Source organism: Folsomia candida, unplaced genomic scaffold (genome assembly GCF_002217175.1).
Source record: "Folsomia candida strain VU population unplaced genomic scaffold, ASM221717v1 Fcan01_Sc015, whole genome shotgun sequence".
NCBI lineage: Eukaryota > Metazoa > Arthropoda > Collembola > Entomobryomorpha > Isotomidae > Folsomia > Folsomia candida.
Genome location: NW_019091207.1, coordinates 2,343,270 through 2,364,413, shown reverse-complemented (window position 1 = coordinate 2,364,413; position 21,144 = coordinate 2,343,270). Strand labels below are relative to the sequence as shown.

At 41.4% G+C, this 21,144-nt stretch overlaps 3 protein-coding genes across 7 annotated transcripts; 1 reads left to right on the top strand and 2 right to left on the bottom strand.

Moving 5' to 3' along the window:
* Window positions 1-3,349: 3,349 nt before the first annotated feature.
* LOC110856428 (multidrug resistance-associated protein 1) lies at window positions 3,350-11,472 on the bottom strand. 2 transcript variants are annotated; one of them, XM_035856915.1, is made up of 28 exons: window positions 11,352-11,472; window positions 10,997-11,087; window positions 10,574-10,888; window positions 10,220-10,360; window positions 10,034-10,159; window positions 9,787-9,912; window positions 9,352-9,650; window positions 9,061-9,266; window positions 8,705-8,994; window positions 8,503-8,640; window positions 8,312-8,431; window positions 8,128-8,154; window positions 7,961-8,045; window positions 7,705-7,895; window positions 7,435-7,611; window positions 7,244-7,355; window positions 6,446-7,033; window positions 6,236-6,355; window positions 5,832-6,142; window positions 5,608-5,760; window positions 5,268-5,540; window positions 5,056-5,205; window positions 4,821-4,979; window positions 4,579-4,745; window positions 4,391-4,459; window positions 4,279-4,310; window positions 4,100-4,193; window positions 3,350-4,024 (listed from the first exon to the last, which is right to left on the bottom strand). In XM_035856915.1, exons 2-28 carry the CDS (start codon window positions 11,036-11,038, stop codon window positions 3,916-3,918), a joined length of 4,620 nt encoding a protein of 1,539 aa, XP_035712808.1. In that variant the 5' UTR covers window positions 11,039-11,087; window positions 11,352-11,472; the 3' UTR covers window positions 3,350-3,915. The 2 variants fall into 2 exon arrangements, with proteins under 2 accessions (XP_035712808.1, XP_035712809.1); XM_035856916.1 differs by lacking the exon at window positions 11,352-11,472 and adding an exon at window positions 11,185-11,306.
* Window positions 11,473-11,704: 232 nt separating this feature from the next.
* On the top strand, window positions 11,705-18,086 carry LOC110856222 (transcription initiation factor TFIID subunit 3). 4 transcript variants are annotated; one of them, XM_035856917.1, is made up of 10 exons: window positions 11,705-11,844; window positions 11,975-12,498; window positions 12,750-13,147; window positions 13,264-13,519; window positions 13,606-14,835; window positions 14,907-15,271; window positions 15,348-15,953; window positions 16,014-16,308; window positions 16,886-17,048; window positions 17,438-17,571. In XM_035856917.1, exons 2-9 carry the CDS (start codon window positions 12,094-12,096, stop codon window positions 17,036-17,038), a joined length of 3,708 nt encoding a protein of 1,235 aa, XP_035712810.1. In that variant the 5' UTR covers window positions 11,705-11,844; window positions 11,975-12,093; the 3' UTR covers window positions 17,039-17,048; window positions 17,438-17,571. The 4 variants fall into 4 exon arrangements, with proteins under 4 accessions (XP_035712810.1, XP_021960386.1, XP_021960385.1 ...); XM_022104694.2 differs by lacking the exon at window positions 16,886-17,048 and having other exon boundaries at window positions 13,267-13,519; window positions 17,438-18,086; XM_022104693.2 differs by lacking the exon at window positions 16,886-17,048 and having other exon boundaries at window positions 15,351-15,953; window positions 17,438-18,086.
* On the bottom strand, window positions 17,681-20,321 carry LOC110856373 (serine/threonine-protein phosphatase PP1 isozyme 7). The gene is made up of 4 exons (XM_035857001.1): window positions 20,103-20,321; window positions 19,420-19,590; window positions 19,161-19,347; window positions 17,681-18,753 (listed from the first exon to the last, which is right to left on the bottom strand). The coding sequence occupies exons 1-4, from the start codon at window positions 20,319-20,321 to the stop codon at window positions 18,461-18,463; spliced, it is 870 nt and encodes a 289-aa protein (XP_035712894.1). The 3' UTR covers window positions 17,681-18,460.
* Between the last annotated feature and the right edge of the window lie 823 nt (window positions 20,322-21,144).

Below are 21,144 nucleotides of genomic sequence, written 5' to 3'. Positions count from 1 at the left end.
AATTATGAATACAATTTTGCATTTTGGATTTATAAATCGTATTTAAAAGAAAGACAGCAATTTGTAATCTGTAAATAATCCGTTCTTAAATTATAGAGCTTCTAAACGATATGCTATAATGTTAATAGCTAAAATTATTTGATAGAATATTCATTGTACATATAATATGCAAATAGAGAGTTTAAGAAGTGTCATATTGTTAGACCGAGGAGATTGAAAATGAAATTGGAGCCTTTATCGTACCAAACTTAATGAACTTGCTCAAAATTATCCCTAATAATCTTAAATAAGAAGACTTATTTACCGATTGTGATCTCAAACCTGCCCTTTTTGCATAAAAAATATATGCAAAAGAATGACTGCAATTTTTAATATAAATATAAATAATCCGTTCTTAAACTATAGAACTTCTAAATGATTTGCTGTAATGTTAATGACTAAAATTAGTTATTGATTGTGCATATTAAGTAATTGTATATACATAGGTAGAGAATTTAAGAACTGTGCACATTATTGATTATACTATTTATTAGGCCACGAAGATTTTGAGTAAAATTGGAGATTTTATAGAGTATGTAAAATGGGAAATTGCACAAAAATATGCCCAATGATATTAAAATCTATTTACCGATTGTGAATCAAAATTTGTGATCACTACCCTTTTGCACAGAGAAAAATTAAATTTAAAAAATCACTGCAAATTTGTAAATTTGCAAATTTGCCATTCTGTAAATAATCCGTTCTTAAATTATAGAGCTTCTAATATGAGAGAAGGTAGAGAAATATATAATGAAATATATAGTGAATAGAAATACATTAGAGAAATTAAGAATTGTGCAGGGATGACATGCCAAGGAGCTTGTGCGTGAAGTTGGAGCTTTTCTCGTACAATATTTTATGAAATTGCTCAAAATTATGAAATGAATTGATCTTAAAACAAATTGTGATTTCCAACCTGCTCTTTTTTGCAAAGAATATATGTACATAAGTTCAAGCGCTGTTAAAGATCAAAGATTAGTAAAATATATGTATGCATAAAATAGATTGTTGCACAATTTGCAAAAAAATTGCACAATATAAATGTATTTGCATTTTACTAGAGTTAAATTTTTGTAGGATGAAAGTCCAACTTTAGTCAATTAATTATGTTTAATTGTTTGCTAAATAAGTAATTAATTTTATCAAGAATATTTCAAGGAGAATGTGGACAATTTAAAATTGAGATTGAATCGAAATTTCCAAAGTGAATACGACGACGAGCTGTGTACATACTTATCAAATGTTCAGAATTTTAGATTTTTGTACTTGCGTAAACTATGAAACTTGTGACACGCTCAAGAAGTAGGAATTGCGGTAGTTTAATTGTCAGAATGGAACTAAAATTTCGATCATGTCATTTAATGCTCGCATAAAAAATTTACAATTTTCAGAGCAACAAGATATCAAGTTGATTAAACTCTGTATTATCGAGCTGTATATGTATATGTAAATAATAGTTTATAGTCATAAAATCATAGAAAAAGGAAAAAAATAGTCATAAAATTCTAGTCTAATTTACACATCCTCTAGTTTTGATTGATGCCCCACTTACAACTAAAAATTAACAGTAATATTTAATACTGTAAATTGTGTCACTGTTAAAGACAGTGGATAGCTATGTAAATAGTTTATAGTCATAAAATTCTAGTCTAATTGACTTATCGCTTGTTTGATGCACCCACCGCTTTCGACTAAAAATTAATACTGTAAAATTTAGAGTGTAAATTACTAAAAAAGTAAATAACCGCATTTTCTCTATAAGGATTCCAGCGGTTGGTAATGATTTTGATGACCGATAGATATTTTTAAAACTTTGATGCAATTCACTTCAATCACAAACGCAGCTAAATATGTAAATTTTTTAAAATGGTTAATTTGTTTGACTAGAACTGCAGTTAGTGAAAGATTAGTTTTTACTTGTAAACTATGAAGTCCTCTGCACTCACAATAAGGCCTGCAACATTTACACAACCGGAAGTTATTTGATGGGTGAAACACACTTTTTCCGTCGAGATTTTAGCCAATTTCAATATTATAAACCTGCAATACACAGTTCAAGATCAACACTTCACACTCCTATAATTACTTCATTAACTAATTAATTAATTCTTTAAAAAATATACAATAAGAAGTGTAACAATTAGCTCCAATAACATTATGAAATGAAAAATAGTAGAAAGTAGGAAAAGTAGAAAGATTTCATGAAATTGCATTTTAAGGCTTGTGTCAAAAGTGTTAGGCTAAAAGTCGGTTAGATTTTAATCTTTACCAATATGCAGAATTAGGATTATTCATGTATTAATATGCACTTATCGATAACTTGGTATTCAAAATATGCATTGTTTTCAATCAAAATTATATATGTTATGGCTTAATTTTGTGTTTATCAGATGAATGAATTTATATATGAAATGGTAGCCAAATACTCGTCACATTATGGAAATTGCTTATTGAAATTATATCATGTACCACTTGCTCCACTACATTTAGAAATTTATTTAACCAACCGACACAGGATAAGATAACCGTTTAAAAGTACGCATTCAAAAAGAGATTTGTTTTGTATTCAGTTTTGTATCTTTTGTAAAAGAAACGACTTCCTTTTTTTCTCCGTCGTGTGGTTTAGCTTTGTTTCAGTGACATCGTTAATAAGTAAAAGCAATCTGCAAATGCAATAATTCACAAGTCTATTTCACAATAGTAGGATTAGCAATTACACATCTACATATCTAACTTTCACTCATGTTTAAAAAATGTACACAAATTCTATCACGTAATGCAATTTATGTAAATAAAAATTTCGCAAATGTCTATAAACTTGATGCTGGAAATCAATGAGCAGACCAGCCAACTTTATCTTTACTGATGATTAATCATAATTCGAGTAGTAAAATTTTTCCACTCTTGCATCTCGTTCATAGCATCAATTTCCATCCCTCAAAATAATAACCTTGTCATGATCATTAAAATACATCATTTTGTATATGCATGCATTTGCCAAAGTATTAGTTGAAATTATAAAATACTCACGATAATAATTGATCAAATGAAGAGGAAATTCATATGGCCATGAAAAACGTCAATTAATCAATTTAATCAGAAAAATTATTATGGAGATGACGTTTATTCATAGTTTAAATGATTGCGATTCAGTTATTTGCTACTAATTTTGCATGCATGCAGAGAAAAAGTATTAATAAAATGCCATGAAAAATAAGAAACTGTATGCTGTATTACAAGTTAGACCAAATATCAGTATGCAATATTACAAATGCATAAAATTATAAAGAAAAATAGACTCGATACAATAATTATTTTATGGTTAGATTTTATTTGCATATTAAATATATTCTTGTTAATCAGTGGGTAAAAGTGGAGTGGTCCCTTCTTTATAAGTAAAATGTCATCACAGACGGATAATAAGTATATCATTAAGAATGTAAGATTGGTATAAGGAACTTTTTTGGTATAAATGTGTATCACAGAGATTAGGACACCAAAAGGCACGACATGGAAAAATAAGTCGTATTCAAGACAAGACCCAAAAGTACAAAGAGCTACGAGTACAATTTGTGCAATAATTACTGGACAATTCGCAATTAACGAATTGCTTGGAATAGAAATGGAACACTTTGAGAGTTGTGAATAAAATTAAAAATTAAAAGTAAAGCATCATCTTAATCTTGGTCATTAAAAAAGTAATAACGTCAATCTAGATTATAAAACCTGAAAAATAGTGTGACATAGTCTTCTTAACCGGTCATAATACTTGCAATATTTTGTGAATGTACAATTGTACAATAAGTGAGAGAACAGTTCAACCAGGTAAACGGTTCACGTCCTCGGAATTCATGGCACTTATTTGTACTTGAATCCTTATAATCCTGCATCTTTCGCCATTCCGGCAAAAATCGAGTTTTTATTTTTCAGCAGATTCTCCGGGGTGTCAAATTCACGGATTTCGCCCTGATCCAGCACCATCACTCTGCAAAAATCAAGAGACAAACAGTTAAAATGCATGCATAATAATTTGCAAATTATAACTTTGTCAAATGCCCACCTCGTCGAATCCATGATTGTGTTTAATCTGTGTGCGATCGTGATTACGGTTGAATCTTTGAACTCTTTCCGTATCGTGGCTTGAATTAGGTCATCTGTAAATATGTAAATGTAATGTAGGTACATAAAATAGCCTCCCATACATATGTTGTGACACTATGTAATAACTGATTTTCTAACCTGTGTCCAAATCTACGGCAGCAGTGGCCTCGCTAATAAAATAATAAAATAATATTATAGTAGTAACATTATAATAGTAATAAATTATACTATTATTTTATATTATTCTTACTCGAGCAACAAAATCTTTGTTTTACGCAGCAAGGCTCTCGCGAGACAAATAAGCTGACGCTGCCCGACACTGCAAGTTCAAAAGAGGTCAAATTTGAGTGTTAAACTCGAAAAAACGACATGAACTTAGCTTCACATTTATTTAACTTTAAATTTATTTCCTGAATTTTAATTTTGCTTATTACCCACCTCAAATTTTCACCCCCCTCGGAAATTTCATGCGCCAAGCCGGCCGGCAAGGATTTTACGAACGCCTTCAAGTCCGCGAGTTCCAAGGCGTGCCAAATCGTGGCGTCCGTGTACTGCTCAAACGGATCCAGATTTATGCGCAACGTTCCAGAAAAGAGGACCGGATCCTATAATAAACAACCCCACATTTACAAATTATTAGTTAATTTAATCCTGACACGTGCTTTTGCTTGATTCGCTACCTGAGGAATGATTGTAATCCGTCCGCGCAAATCGTGCAATCCGAGTCGCCCAATGTTCTGTCCGTCAATGAAAATTGTTCCGTTTGCTGCCTCGATGAGACGAAAGAGGGCCAACGTCAGTGACGACTTGCCTGCACCCGTCCGTCCCACAATTCCAACCTGACCACACAAAACACACACACGGTTAATAATTATAACCAATCATTTACTGGTGGATTTTTCAAGTTATCGTCACCTTCTCTCCGGGATTAATTGTGCACGTGACATTTCGTAAAACGAGGTCCAACCCGGGTCGGTAACGAGTCTGGTACTGATCAAATTTCACTTCGCCATGTTCTGGCCACGATTTTGGTGGTTTTCGTTCCTTGATTTCAAATGCTGCCTCCTAAAAAAATGTAATCGATAACCAATTAGTAAATTTATTCAATTAATAATCTGTCCACCCACCTGTTGCACTTCGCCATATTCTTTCAGCCTCTCCACCGCCACGATATTAGTTTCGACATCGGATGTCCAGCGGACGAGCATGTTGAGCGCCATTGTGATCTGGAGGGAGTAGGAGACGGACAGACCGACCAGACCTGAGCTCAGCGAATCTCTCCCCAACACGGCGAAAAGGGCGGCGAAAAAGATGATTATGTTTCCGATGAACTCGAGCCGAATGGCCAACCAACGATTTGACACGATGGAGGGGAAGTACGATACTTGGTTGTGGTCGACCTGTGCGAAACGAGATGTCAATTATACCCCGTCTAAATTCTTAAATCTGAGTAAAACCACTCCTCACCTGGCCCTCCGACTCTAGAATGAAGCGCTCCTGCGCCGCGTATGCCCGAATTGTGGGGGCGCCCGTTATCGTTTCGCTAAAGTGCGAGTAGATCGGAGAGCGCGTCACGGACTCGAGACGTTTCAGTTGACGGGAAGTGGACACGTAGAATCGCTGATGAAGAAATACAATAAATTAGAAACTGATTTGCAATTTCCTGAATAAGTTTAGTATTATTTTGGTACCTGGACGAGGTAGTAGAGAACGCCGACCGGAATGATGACGGCGATAAAGATGGGCGTCGAGTAAGAGACGATGGCCAGCGTGGCGAGGACGGAGAAGAAAGAATTGAGCCAGAGACGCACGTTGAACGGCAACGTCGAGTCCGTCACGTCGACATCCTTCGCAAATCGATTCACTATTCTTCCCACGGGCGTCGTGTCGAAAAAACTCATGGGCGCGTGCAGAATTCGTGCTAACATTTTAAAGTGGAGATTGGACGCGGAGCGGAGCGTGCCTAGCGCCATCGTGAGTGATGCCATCATGATGGATATGGCTGGAAAATTGAGGGGAAAATAAGTACCAATTTTGTTTCATAAAACTAGGGGTCAAAAGTTAATTGTCAAAAGGGCGTGACGTTTGTGCTCACCCTGTAAAAAGCCAAAGGCACCATACACCCCCAAATACAAGTCCACATTATCCTGAGTCCCATTGACCACGGGCTGATTCGACCAATTCGACAACCACAAGTTCGATCCCACCGAGAAGGCTGCGACACAGACCAAACCAAACATTTATTAGAGTCTCATCCCCAATTAATTCTCTCGAAACTTTAGGAAATTTTGTGTCCTGTACTCACCTTGATACACGAAATACAAGGCAAACGTCCCCACGCTCATGTGCCACCCTGCAGCTCGAAAATAGTCCATGTACACGGCCATCTTCACCGAATCGGTTTCCGACTTTTCCACCTCGATGAGCCGATCTTTCCCGCCCTGCAGACTGCCCGCATGTCGACGGAGCTCTTCCCCCCGTCGGACACTCCCACTCCGCGACATCGAACCCTCCAAACTCCTCGCGGACGAGATCCTCCTCCGCATCCCGCCAGCGTCCGATCCAGCGTCACTGGACTCGGAAATTCGCCGACTCTTTCCCTTGGTGAGATGTGGTGAGATGCCAACGACGCTTTTCAACTCTTCAATCAAGGCAGGATCTTCCAACTCGGAAACGTCTTCTTCCGTGATGTGGTGCTGCAGGAACTCGGCGAAGGCACCCTTTCGTTCGAGGAGCTCTTTGTACGTGCCCATCTCGGAGACCTCGCCGTCCTTGAGGACTACGATGTTGTCCACTTGAGGGAGGTAGGCTATCCCGTGCGTTACAAGGATTCGGGTTTTCCTCTTTAATACACCTTTCGGACCCAGCACGGCGTCAAAGATGTGTTTCCCAACTGTACGAAAGATATTATGATTAATTATGCAAATCTTAAATTAAATAGGTCGCAATAACAGAATCTTCAAAATTAATTAATTTGTGAAAAAATTTCCTCGTTTTCAATTTCGACATGTTTTTTTAAAATTGTTATCGGACATATTATGTTGCAAATTCTGCTCTGTAATCTGCAAAATAATGTGCCAATATTTTAAAGAACATTGTTTACCGTGTGAGTCGACCGCTGAGAGGGGATCATCTAACAGATATATATCGCTGTTGCTGTAGGCCGCCCGAGCCAGGGATACCCGCTGTTTTTGGCCTCCCGATAAATTTATGCCCTGCATTTGAAAATTTACACAATCATGAAAGTTTTCCCATCCCATTTGTTCATTATTTTGCATTGATTTGTGCTCTTACCTTTTCCCCGATCTCCGTTTTGTCCCCCGCAGCCAGGATTTCCAAGTCGGGTTTGAGCGCACAGGCGTCAATCACTTTGTCGTACTTGGTGGGGTCAAACGGCTTTCCGAAGAGAACGTTGTTCCGAACCGTGGCGTTTTGGATCCAGGCTTGTTGAGAAACGTACGCAATGGAACCCTGCAACACGAAATGGGATCATTAAAAAACACATTTTACACATTTTATAATAATTCTCATTGCACAATTTGTATTTATTTTAATGCTGCTGACCTTGGTGTTAACTTTGCCATTGAGTCGCTCCAGCTCTCCGAGCATGGCAGCGAGGAGGGAGGATTTTCCAGCGCCCACGGTGCCCACGATGGCGACAAGAGAGCCGTCCTTAATGCGGAGATTGATGTCGCGCAATGTGATCGTGTCAGCCTCCCAGGCAAACGTCCCGTTCTCAATTATGATCGGATCCACTGAGTATTTAATTATTTACTGTCTTGATAATTTCTCATGATTAATTAATTAGTTCTCCGCTTACCTGCACTTTGGTCGTGAGTAACAGAATCTGGGGCAATTTCATCCGCGTTCATGTATTTGTTCAACCGTTTGAGACTCACATTCGCCTAAATCACATTAATTCAAATTAATCAATACTTAATTAATTTATGAAAATTATTATTTGATTTTAGTTTGTAAAAAAAATACCTGAACCACGAAAACGATGATCATTGGCTGAAATAAAATACAAATTTACAATTTAGCACGTATTTTCTCTTTCACATAACATTAGGCAGACGAAATTTGGAAACCCCAGTTTGACAGGAAATTAAGAAAGCGAAATATTTACCAAAAATTTGTTATTTTCTGTACAAAATTAAAAATTTCTTACCAGAAATGTAAGTGGGAAACTCATAATGTTAAAGAGCGAGAGGGACACGAAGGCCTTCTGAGCATCCAGCACATTGTGAGAATCGATGAGCACGTACGTTCCAAAAGTGGAGAGGGCAACCTATTCAAAAAATCAAGCACCTTATCAAACCCCCCAGCCTTATCATGAACATATCCGCTTATGAAAAATACCAGGAAGGGAGCGCAAGTCCAGAGGAAGGTGGAGATGGCGGAGAGATATGCGGCCTTCTTAAGAATTTCTACCTCTTCCTTTCTGATCTTCATCACCTGGTCTTCAAACGACTGCTCCCACGAGTACAGTTTCAGCACCTGCAGATCCAATGTGGTCAGCAATCACTGCTCAATTATAGCCAATTAATTATTAATTAATAACCTTGATCCCACTCAGGATTTCGTTCATCATTTTGACTCGTAAGTCCTTCTTTTTCATTTGCATCATTTGGAGTTTCCTGGCCTTGGTGGCGATGACGGCGTTGACGGGGAGGAGAAGGACCATGACGACCAGTCCGGACATGGCGGAAGGGCCAAGAATCCCCCACAAAAAGTACATGGCTATCCCAATCTGGAAGGGGGCTGACCAAATCATGTTCACGAAGGGGGCCAGGTCCATCAACTTTTGGATGTCGACACTCATCAGGTTCACAATCTCTCCAACGGTTGACTCTGTCAAGAAAAATGGACAATTAGTTGGGGGTTTGAAATTTAGGAACAAATAAAATATGATCTCACCTTTTTTGGCCGAGTTGGAAATGAGGAGGGCTTTTCTATAAATGGCGGACACCATTGCAGTTCTGATCCGCATTCCGGTGAGGTACATGCGATGGGAGTACTGCTGCATGACGATGGTCGAAATGACGGCGGAGAGGAAAAGGATTCCTGCATAAAAAATCCCTTTCCACGTCTCCTCCCCACTCGTCGTGTAGGCAATCAGCAAACTAGACACAAATTGAATTTAAGGAAATGTCACCAAAAACAAAATATTTGAAAAATAGCAAAATTGTGTATCTTTCCACTGCTCACTTTAAAATCTGCGGTGAAACAAAGGCCAGCCCATCCGGGATTAACTTCATGGCACTTCCGACGAAGAAAGTTGTCCCAAAAGCGCCCAGCAAGGCGGGCAGAACTGATGCCAAGACCTTCTTCTCCGCCCCTTCTTCCGGACCTCCCTTCTCCGTAAAGTCCACTCCCACAGCCCCGTTGACTTTGGTGTAGGAAGCCTTCCCGCCCCCACTTTTGGCCTTGGTCTGCACAGCCTCCACCTTCAAGAGCTGCTTGTTCCACTCCTTGTCAAAGATGGGCACCACTGCGCGAGACGTGTCCTGAGTATAAAAGTTAGGTCTCATTATTGATTACGACAATTATTCCACATTATTGGTTCGACTTATCCATGAAAATTGGTGATAACTAGTGAAATATGGAGATAAATTATTATAAAGGAATGTAGCAAAAAACCACCTGTGGATTGAGATCCCAAAGATCCGAATATTCCAACGGCTTTTTGTACCCTTTCCAGGCGAGTGGGGTGAACCACTCGTACATGATGCGAGCTAGGAAGGATGAGGCTTCCTCAGGACAAGGACGCTAAAAAATAGAAAATATCAAATTATAACTAATTATGTCAATCGATTCCAGAAAGTCAAACATTTTGAAAGAAGTAAAGTCAAATTTTGTCCAAATCCAGTAAAAATTGTAACGAACGGACCTCTGATAACTTGGGATCGAGTCCAAATCTCGGGCGCAAATCGGCCCAGCAATTCAATCCCAGGATTCCGAGTATACACGGGAAAGAAATGACCTCCAGGATAAAGATGTCCATCGGCAAGCCGTCCTGAAACCCACAAAATGGAATTAGCATGGCGTGAAATTAATTGGGGTGAAAATGTGTCACCTTGTTTTCTTGCCATCGGAGAATATTACTGCGAAACTTGATCGCTTCTCCGACGCCGTGCAGAAACCAGAACGTGAACTGCACTCCCGACGAGCGAACCCCTTTGTGACGAGAGTAGTAGAGCAGACCCCAGAACAACGTCTGCAAAAATACAAGCAAATTATTAACGTTCTCGCCAAATTCTAGCGTCAAATAATCTTTGTAAAATAAAATTAGTCAAAATTTCATAAATAATTAAAGACTTGGTATGGTACAAAAATTAATTGTAATTGAACACCAACGTATGCAAACTGGTAAACTGAACAAGTCAGCTTTAAACAGTTCGGTCAATTTAAGTTCCTGTCATGCACTCACATAAGCAACAAGACGGACGACGGGGGCAAGGTATTCGCCGACGGGAATCTTGTCCAGGGCATAATCCACCCGGATGAGATGGAAGACGATGAGTAGGACTTGGATGGCGATGAGGATAAGGTTGAGACCACATTTGAGGACGGAGAGAGGGGACCGGGGGACGTGACGGTAGACGGAGGCGTGGGAGGAGAGGATGTCAATGGGGGCGAGGAGGAGGAGCACCAAAGACGGCGACCACACGAGGGCAGTGTTCTCAAAACAACGGGTGAAATCCGGCGTCGTCACGTTATTCGTGTGCCAGGTTTTCTCATAATCCTAATAAATCATGTAAACAAGACAATTAGTTAATCAATACAAAAATTAATTCCAGCCAGGTAATTTGGTTAACAGAAACTACGCAAATGAAGTTAAAGCTGTTCTTACCCAGTAAAGTTCGCCATGGTCTTGATCACAAAAGTAATCCATGGTGTTAATGGTTTGGGATGAAATATGGTCAAACTTGTGTCACATTCGGCTTTAATTTGCAATTAGAGGAAAACAAATTCAATTTATATAAAAGTTGGAAATTTGGGTGTGAATTTAATATTATTCTCATAAATAGAATGACCAACCATTACTGGACAATTAAGTAAACAATAAAAAACAACTTCCACGTGACGAACAAACGTTCTGTCGTCTCGTCTCGTGGTTCGTCCTTGGCAAAAGAATACGCCACCTTCTCCCGTTGAACTATACCTGCTCGCAGCTGGGATATTGCTATAACTTATTATTCACCCACCTGTATTAAATATGAGTCAACGAAGCAGCTTAATCCAGGCTGGAACAACTCTGGAAAATTGTCATTTCAATAGCTTCTTTGTATGGAAAATTGCCTATGTAAAAACGCTGACTAATGGAAAAAATTGCACATTTCGACCAGCGTCGTTACCGTTTTTTAGCACATTTTGCAAAACCTGGTCGCAACCATGTCTGCAGTATTTACTATTCAGTGGCATAGTCATATTGCATAATGGAAGGGTTATCAATCAATAGTTATCATAGTAGCCGGTATATTGTAATTTTTGGTGGTGGGGAATATATGAGGACGCGTCTCTCGATTGCCCCACACGCGAGCCGGCCCGTTCAAACAAACCCAAACAGTCAACAGTGGAGTTGGCCGCGGCTGCGAGTTGGTCGGGGAATAATTCTAATTTCAACCAATAATTAATTAATTATGAGTTGTAAAATTAACTAGACTATGTTCAACGCAAGGGGTAATTCATAGTTATATGGTAAGAGTCATTTTGTCTTATATTTCGTAGAATTAAATGAGTATATATTATGCAAATTCAAAATTGTTATATTTGGACACTTTACTTCAAATCGGGTTATGGATTTTGAGACTTTGAATCGTATTTTCAGAAATCTCGGGGATTCTCGCCTCCACCCATCCCACCCCCTTATGCGGATATTTAGCCATCTCCTCACCAGCAGCCTTATCACGTCACACCTATCGTAAATCTTGCCTCTCCGCCGTCACCATGTCGGACGAGTTCGCCTCCGCCGTTATGCGCCACGTCGTGACCCTTCTAGCCTACAATGTCGGCTGGGACGCCTCCCAAACGACGGCGCTGGACATTCTGGCGGACATTATGCGTCGCCACTTTCTCCACTTGGCGAAATCCACTCACAACTTTGCCGAGTTTTATGGGAGGACGGACCCCAATTTGGATGACGTAGCTCTCGCCTTATCCGAGCTGAACATGTCGGGCGCTGAGTTGGAAGAGTACGTGCAAAACTTTGACCCCGTCACGCTCAACTATGCAGCCAAAGTCCCCGTCTTTCCGGTCAAGAGGGAGAGCAAACTCAACTTCCTGCGACCTGGGAGTGAAGAAGTATTGACCCGACCGGTTCACGTGCATGAATACATGCCGCCCATGATTTTTGTAAGTTTTCAACATTTCATAGCATTTTTTATAGAAAAAGTTTCACAATATTTGCCATTTCATTTGTTCAATCCATATTTTTTATGGCGAATCTTTCACCAGTTTAGTTTTTACTACGTAAATAACATTCTTGATGTTAATTATTTGTATTAGAACGAATGAATATTTACGGTTATTCGTGTATTTTCTCGTTTTATCAAATACGACACTTGCGAAATTTCATCAAATTTTGATTCTTTCTGGATTTGTAGGAATCAAAGAAACCGGAAGAAGCGTCCTCCTCCTCGTCCCCTCCTCCAGAAGGAGGTCATCACGACCACAGGCACCACCACCAATCAACCGAATCCTCCGAACCTATCCAACCCGAAGTGGTCGAACCCCCAGCACCACCACTACTTCCACCCGACGAAGTGCGACACGACGACACAGCAGCGGTCGAGGTGGTGAGTAAAAAACGGTCACGAAAAGAGCGAAGTATGGAGAAGGAGCATCATCACCATCAGAACGGTGGGTTGGCCGGACCTCACGACGACGATGATGACGATTCGAGCGAAGACGAAATAGAGGGACTCGACTCCAAAACACCCGGCTCCAAGGGGTTCGTCCCCTTCTCAGGCGTCGGAGGAGCAAAGGCGGCCAAGACGAAAAAGTAAGAAAATTGAAAAGAATTTAGTAATTTGTTTTGTTTCTTAATAATTCCTCAAAATTATCAAATTAAAAAAAAGCTGGAATTTTTCTCACGTTGAAATTAATAATTCCCTTCAGCAGGTCGGACAATCCGGCGCTAAAAAGGATTCGAATGATGATTGAGGAGGATGGTCATCCAATCCGTGAAGTGACTTCGGTGATGATGACGACTTCCGGTTTCCTCTCTTCGTCGCGAGAAGGACGCCTCCCGGATACGAGACCTCCCCCAAATCGCGAATTTTTCGACCCTTCACCACCACCACCGGTTGTCGAGAAGAAAAAGAAACCTCTCACCATGAAGAGGATTGTCGAGGGGATTAAGAAAATCGAAAAGGTGACGCATATTTTAAAATTTCTGGATAAAAGTATGCATCAAAGTTGAAAAAATAACGTCAACAACGGATTGGTGCTAATTTGCAGGAGAGCGACACGGCGGATCCATCTCACTCCAAGGACGACCTCGACGACGAGGAAGAAATTCCCCTGTTCGGCAACCCCGACAAAATCTCTACAACCATCACAGCTCCAAAATCATCCGCTCTCTTCCCCTCCTCCTCCTCTAAAAAGTCCGACCCGAAATCGAAATCCTCCCGAAAGATGAAAAAGAAGCTGAAAATTGACAAAGAGACGATCAAAAAGATCGCAGCCGGACTGGAGCAGCGCGATCGCGACAAGGCGAAGAGCATGAAAATGTACAAGAAGTCACAAACCAAAGTCCTCCTCGATAAGAGCAAGAAGCTCAAAGATAAGAAATTCATCCAACAACAACTCGAACTTCAAAAGATGCAGCAACAACAACTCCTCCTTCAACAGCAGCAACAATTTGAGGCCGACGCCGCACTGCATGGTCACGATTTGGAAGAGATCGACAGTGACGAGGAGATGATGTCGTCTACAAAGCTGCCACCCCCACCACCCATGGCGTCCGCACACTCTCTCGTTCCTCCCGCCCTGATGAGAATCCCCAAAAAGGGGGGTGGAATTTCCAAATCCACTCCCGGCCTCGTGGATCCCGTCAAGTTGAAAAAGTTCAAGAACAAGTCGAGTTTCATGGCGGCCGCGACGGCGGCATCGTTACTCGCGCCTCCAAAATTTGGCCTGCCTCCTGCGCGAGGAGGGAACTTGGGGATGGAGCGGGGAATCGGACCCAAAAAGCGAGGTCGTCCAAGGAAAGGGGCGCAAATGATCCCCTCCTTGGCGCAGGCGCAAATGCAGGCCCAGATGGCGATGGGCTTCGCACCTGGTGGAGTTCCCCTCAGTGCTGCCGCGTTGGCGAATTTGGGTCGCGGGCTCATGGAAGACCGTCCCCTCAAGATCAAAAAATCCCACATGGAGCCAGACATGAGGAGTTTGATTCCCGAAGTGCAACTGGACTTGGGACCGCATCATCATGTTCCTCACCATCAGATGGGACATCCTCCCACGTCGACGGGAAGATTACCTCCGGGGCAGCAACAGAGGGGAGGTCAAAAGCAGGGGAAGAAACAGCAACTCGCACCCCCCAGGATGACCCCCGCAACGGGAAGCGGTGCTGGTTACGATCTCCTCCTCGGCCTTCCATCCGCGCCAGGACTCATCCCCTCAAATTTTGTGCTACCGCCTCCCCCACCTCTCAAAAAGATGCCCACACCTGGTGCAAACTCGCAACAGGTAACTTTCCATCACATGACGTGATCTTTTCCTTGCTAGATATGCATTACATATTATTATTGATTTTTCAGATGGCTCCCTTGATCCACATTTCCCCCACGGGGACTCCATCTCCTTCGAAAGAGGGTGGGAAGAAGGGAAGTCCATTTTCCAACGTGTGTTCCTCCCTCACAATCACGCCCATCGACATGGGTTCCTCATCTGGTGCTGTTGGCAGTGGTGGTGGAAGTCACCATCACAAACTGCCTCCTCCCACGACGCGCTACGACAAATCGTCCCTGCCAGCCACACTCCCATCAACTCCGCCCCCACCCCCACCCACTCTCAAGTCAAAGCCGAGTCGTCTCATGCGAGACAAGTCGCCGGGCGTTATCAAGTCGGAACCCTCCTCGGGGATCACCATCACTCCAATCGTCATGGAGCATGAACATGAAAGGTGGGCAAGAAGAACCTCAAATTCGGAACTTGTTGCTGGAAATTGTGCTAATTTTGTATTAAATTTGTTCTTTAAGCAGAGGGTCGTATCCTGATAATTCTGGTTACTCCGACGAAGCCTCCCACCACCTTCATCCCCATCAGAACGAGGACGACGAGTATGACGAATCGTACGATAATTTCTCCGCGGATACGAAGCCGAACGTGTCATCCAGTGTGTCCATGTTGGCCAAACTGGACGAGGACATGAAGTCGAAGGAGGCGCGGAGGAAGGAGAAGGAGCGGCGCAAGGAGTTGAAGAAGGAGAAGAAAAAGGACAAGAAGGAGAAATCGGGCAAGAAAGAGAAGCGGGACAAGGACCGAACTTCCAGCGGTGGTGGAGGCGGCTCCTCCTCAAAGAAAAAGTCGAGCAAGGAAACGTTATCCGTGCCCAAGTTGACGTTGAAATTGAGCGGTCACTCGAGCGGAACGGCCACCCCGGTCGACTCGCCTAATCCACCACCCGTCTACGTCGGAGGTGACAGCAACCCCATGATTTCTCCTCCTCTCAAGAAAATCACCATCAAATCGACCCCCAATCAGGCTAGTAGTGCTCCAGGAGAGTCAAAGAGCAGCAAAATGATGAAGATGCCAAAGAGAACGCCTTCTCCAGAACTCGCCAGGTTTTCACCCTTGGTGACCAGGTTGGTTTTTAGACATGCAAATAAATAAATGTGTGTCTTCAATTCTATTGTTCTTACTAGGACGCCTAAAGCTCCTCGTGCCGCCAAAGTTCATGCGGCTGCTGCCGTCGCGGCGGAAGCGATGGGTGCGTCCCTGGCCCAACAAATGGCCTCCTTCCCCTCGACGAGTGGTCAGAGTCAGAAGCGTGGCGGTGGTGGTGGGAGTGGTGCTCGTGGTTCATCTGCTGCTGCTCCTCCTCCTCCTGCCACGACGGGACGAGGGAGCAGTTCCAAGAGTGCAAAGTCCAGCAGCAAGTCGTCCTCCGCTCTGGGCGGCCTCATCACCGAGACGGTCGGATGCATCGTGGACGAATCGGTGAGTCATTACTACCACGACGATGACGACGAAGCCAAAAATCTAATCAAGTTTTATTTCACACAACGTTTATTATTAATTTTTCTTTAGTTTGTTCTCCAGTTTTTGCATGTTTTCCAATTTATTTCCCTCATTTTCTTAATTTCGCTTCCTAAATAACCAAACCTTATTTTTCCTGGTGGTGGTGGCGGATGGGATTTTTGTTAATACTGACTTACCAGCTAACCACTCGCATGTGACACATTAATTTTCATTAATTCATCGTATCATTTGATTATTTCGCACTGCCGCATTTTTTGCAAAGAAAAGCGTCTTCACTACATAATACTGCAACAGACAATTTGACCCATTTTTTGCCAATGATAAGAACCACCCCTTTGTTGAGACGGACCCTTTGTTGTGGTATTATTTCCATTGCAACTGCACACACTTTGATATGATTTATTACTTCTCTCCTTATCATTTTGCCTACACACAGGAAGATATCATTCATGCCGAGCTGATGATGATGAAAGGCTAACTATGTAAATAATAACTCATAAAAGAACCAATGTGTGTGTGTTTAATTTGTCTAAAGTCTGCACGTGGCGTCACCACGAGGTCCCGAGCGTTGAGAAAAAAGAGTGCAGATGATGATGATGAGATGAAGCGTGGGAAAAGGGGTGGGTTGAGAGAGAAAGGGTCACCATCCCAGCCAGCAGGTCGGCAGACGAGAAAGAAAAGGGGTTGAGATGCGTGAGGTAACACAACTGAATGGCTCTGACGATGTACATACCTTTTCTCCTCTCTCCGTGTGTGTCATCCAGACCAGATTTTTACTACTTTAGGCCAATCAATCTTCTTTCTCTCTCTCTCTCTTTTCTTGACTGTGTATACAAACAATTGCCAAAAATAAGTCTGCAGCCCGTTTCTCTCAATCTCAAAACTCAGAAAAAATTGATATTTTTCATATTCATTTCACACCAATTTGCATGAGTAGAAAAACTAACCGCATGAAGAAACACTTCCCTGTTGAGCTATATGTATGTACCTTTTAAAACCTAACCTGAACTGAATTGCCGTTGTGAGACTAACTGTGAAATTGGGTAATATTTTTTATGGCTAACTCTGGATTTGTGTGTGTCTGCAGGGTAACAAGATTTGGATTTGTCCGACGTGCAAGCGACAGGACGACGGGAGTCCGATGATCGGTTGTGACCGGTGCGACGACTGGTACCACTTTGTCTGTCAGGGCATCACGGACACGCCCGAGGAGGACACCGAGTGGTACTGCCCACGATGTCGTATCAAGAAGAAGAAGGACAAAAAGTGAGCCTCCTCCTGGGGGAGAAACGATATATGCAAATTGTTAGCCTTATTAAGGTTTGTTTGGGGGAGTTTAAAGTATTCAAGTCACGTTTTTTGGTGGAGGAAGAGAAAATTTCCTGTATTTTTTTAATTGTTGTCTTTTGTTTTCTGGTTTAATATTTTATAGGTAGATATTTCTAAATTATTGTTTTATTTATTACTAGTTTAGCTAGTGGAATATATATATTGTGTATTTCTTCCCCTTGAATAAACGCTGAATTGAATTATATATTTGTAGTTTGTGCTGTAAAGTTAAATTTTACGTTACTATTTATTTATTTAGTTTCCAGTGATTGTTCAGTGGTAGGCATACTATTGCTAAGTAGTTTATCTTCGTGTGTAATCATAACTTGTGTAATGTGCAAGTCGATCTGTAGTATGAAAAAAAGAAATGGAAAAGTTACATTGAATAAAACTTGAGTTGAAGAACATTTTTAAAATTTTGTTGTGATTTTTTATTGTGTAAGGTGACATTTTAAAATTTCATGAAATATACATAATTTTCAAGTCATTCACAAGAATTTTGAAATTATCCTGTCCATTAAAGCTGACCTAGGGTTTAAGCTTTTAGTTTTGGGCTTTTATATAATTTTTACTTTCTGGCGTTGAAATTTGTCCTAAAAAAATAAAATTCTACTTAAAACTTCCTAAAAAATCACAGTCCGAATAATTTCCGACTTATTACTTTTAGCACGAGAATTTTGAAATTGTTTCATCAATTAAAACTAACCTGTCATTTATACATTAAGTTTCGTACTTTTATATAGTTTTCTTAATGACGTTGTCCTCGCAAAAAAATGAAATTCTACTTGAAAGTCGTGAACCCCAGAACGTTGCCCGTTCTACTGACGCGCATCATGACGCCATGTGAGTTACCGCAGTAGGAGGGCGCACTGAAGATGGTGACACACTTCCTCCCCAGCTGGTAGAGATAGCCCCCCTCCACGCACTCGTGACCACGCGCCAGCAGCCGCAGGTCGTTCCTGGTGAGGAATTCGTCCAGCGCGACGCCACCGTACAAATACCCAGCCCCACGATGGCGAGGATTCGTGTCAGGGTGCGATTGACGTTCCCACGTCGCAATGTCGTCAGCGGGGTCTGGGTGCCAAGAAAATTAAACTTTTACGTAGGACTCAATGACTCATGGTAAAATAGCTAAAATCAGCACATTTTTAATGATTTATCGGCTCTGGAAATTTACTTTAAAATTCTGGACAAATTTGTAGTCAGTAAGCCGTTGTCAATTTTTTTCCAAATATAAACTCCAGGCTTTGACAGGTTTTGAAAGAGGGGATCTCAAGGTTAAGAAGACTTCAGAAAAATTGGAAATTATCGAAACTGGCTTCAAAAACTCAGAGCCATTCCATTAATCTACTCACGGATTCCAAATTTGCCGTCCAGAATTTTAAAATAAATTCCCAGAGCCGAGAAATGATTAAAATTTGCTGATTTTGGTGATGAGTTATCAAGTCCTGTGTTAATTTGGGCATTGGTGGATTAATTACCCGACCAGAGGACATCGCTGGCCCAGCTTTTCTCATAAAAATTGGATTTCGGACGCCGCATGTTCCTAATTTGGTCCAAGTCTCTCAGTTTGGGGCTGATTCCGCCGTGAACACAGAAGATTTTCGACGACACGACACCCGCCAGAGGCATATAGTCAAAGGTCTGGTTAATCCGGGCATAAATTTCCTGAAAATTTTTTGATACGCGATGATGGAACATTTCATTCAACCAATTGTACCCTCACAAAAAAGGACTCACTTGGTACCCCTTGGTCCTGAACCTCCTCTTAATTTCGGAATAAAATCCGTGCCCTTCATTCACCGAGCTGACTTCGTGGTTTCCTCGAAGCAGGAAAACGCTGTCGGGATGAAGAACCTTCAGACCGAGGAGAAGGCAGATGACCTCCAAGGAATTTTGACCTCTATCGACCTGTTCGCATCGAAAAAAAAACAGATGTCAGTAAAAAATCACGCGTTTTATTTGTCCCACAACTTCAGGAATGACCAAAATACTTGGTCAAAATGCAGTATTTTGAGCCAATGAGTTCTTCCAAGCGTTTGCATTCCAGTGCTGTTTCATCCACAGAAATACGAAAATCTACGTGGAGAAGACAACAATCAGAAGAAAATACAGGTTTTCTGAAGAAGATACCTTTTTATCGCTGTAAAAATGCATTGGTTTCACGATTTTAAAAAAAATAAAGAATTTTGACTACGATAAAAAGTTATCTTCTTCACGAAATCATTGTTTTCGTAAGACTGCTGTCTTCTCCACGCAGATTTTCGTCTTTTTGTGGGTGTAACAGCTCTGGAAATGCAAACGCTGGGAAGAACGGAGATAAAAAAATTTGCTAAATTCCAACAAAGTATTTTGGTAATTCCTGCAAAACTTGCATAATCGCCGAGGAAGAGGTATCTGGTTTTTGGGGGCGCTCCTCCTACCCGGAACAAGGTGCGAAGGTCGTGGAACTGGCCGTGAATATCACCGCATATTCTGAGGGGACCGTCAATCTCGAGGAGGGAGGGTTGTCGGAGGAAGCTCTTTTTTGCGAGGGTGCAGAGGTTGAGGACTTGAGCGGGGTGGATGGCCACCACTTTCTTACGGGAGGCGTCATCCGACATCAACTTGGTCACGAGAGATTTCACCAGATCCGTCGACATGTTTGGAGCGAGTGGGTGTTTTGAGTAGAGTAATTAATTGGGGTTGAGACAAAACATTAGTTTTTTTCCAGAATTGACCATCAATTGGGTGACAGGATTTTTCAATCACTAACGGCTACGCCGGTGTTTCTGGGTTCGGCCGTAACTCGGAAAAAATGGAAATTTTCATTTTTTGAAAAGCTGGATATTATAATATCCAGCCTTGTGTATCCATGTGTCTGTCTGTCTGTCTGTTCATAAATTCCACAAATTCATACTTTTACGTAAACTGCTTGTGCGGTACGATTTTACTAGCGTAGAAATTAAATAAATTAAAATACACAAAGAATAAAAATAAAAACCTACAGTGCAGGCAGACTCCATATAGCCAAGTTAAGGACATAATCCCTTACTCGGTGAGTCAGAGTTCTAAATTTTTCTCAGAATTGACCGACATATTACCAAGCTCCTTAAATGTTTGTTAGATTTTCTATTATTTGGAATAGAAACCTTTGACATCTTGAACTTCCAAAGCTGGGTGTGCTATCGAGAAGTGGTTTTTATCCCTCATACCAAATTTCAGATAGAAATAACAACTTTTAAAAACGGGGGTCAGCCTCCAGGGTCACTCTGGTTGCATTTTGCTCACTTTTAACTAACTTCATATTCTTTCATTAGACGCCATTAAGTATCACCATGCCGGATTTCATGTTTTTAAAGCAATTTCTAAAAATCGGGATGGGTCACCTGTCACCCCATAGAGTCGCTCCAGATAAAAATCTTACCAATTTTATTCCTTATTCTTCCATTAAGACACGTAAGCAACATTTCAGCTCGATATGAC

Excerpts from the sequence above, each read along its gene's own strand:
- LOC110856428 (XM_035856915.1), bottom strand. The coding sequence starts at position 11,038 with ATGGATTACTTTTGTGATCAAGACCATGGCGAACTTTACTGG. Across the intron at positions 4,311-4,390 it reads ACAAAGATTTTGTTGCTCGA|CGAGGCCACTGCTGCCGTAG; the intron begins GTAAGAATAATA and ends TTATTTTATTAG. Across the intron at positions 4,025-4,099 it reads ACAATCATGGATTCGACGAG|AGTGATGGTGCTGGATCAGG; the intron begins GTGGGCATTTGA and ends TGATTTTTGCAG.
- LOC110856222 (XM_022104692.2), top strand. The coding sequence starts at position 12,094 with ATGTCGGACGAGTTCGCCTCCGCCGTTATGCGCCACGTCGTGACCCTT. Across the intron at positions 13,520-13,605 it reads GGATTAAGAAAATCGAAAAG|GAGAGCGACACGGCGGATCC; the intron begins GTGACGCATATT and ends GCTAATTTGCAG. Across the intron at positions 15,954-16,013 it reads TTTTCACCCTTGGTGACCAG|GACGCCTAAAGCTCCTCGTG; the intron begins GTTGGTTTTTAG and ends TGTTCTTACTAG.
- LOC110856373 (XM_035857001.1), bottom strand. The coding sequence starts at position 20,321 with ATGTCGACGGATCTGGTGAAATCTCTCGTGACCAAGTTGATGTCGGAT. Across the intron at positions 19,591-20,102 it reads ACCTTCGCACCTTGTTCCGG|GTCGATAGAGGTCAAAATTC; the intron begins GTAGGAGGAGCG and ends CGATGCGAACAG. Across the intron at positions 19,348-19,419 it reads TCAGGACCAAGGGGTACCAA|GAAATTTATGCCCGGATTAA; the intron begins GTGAGTCCTTTT and ends AAAAATTTTCAG.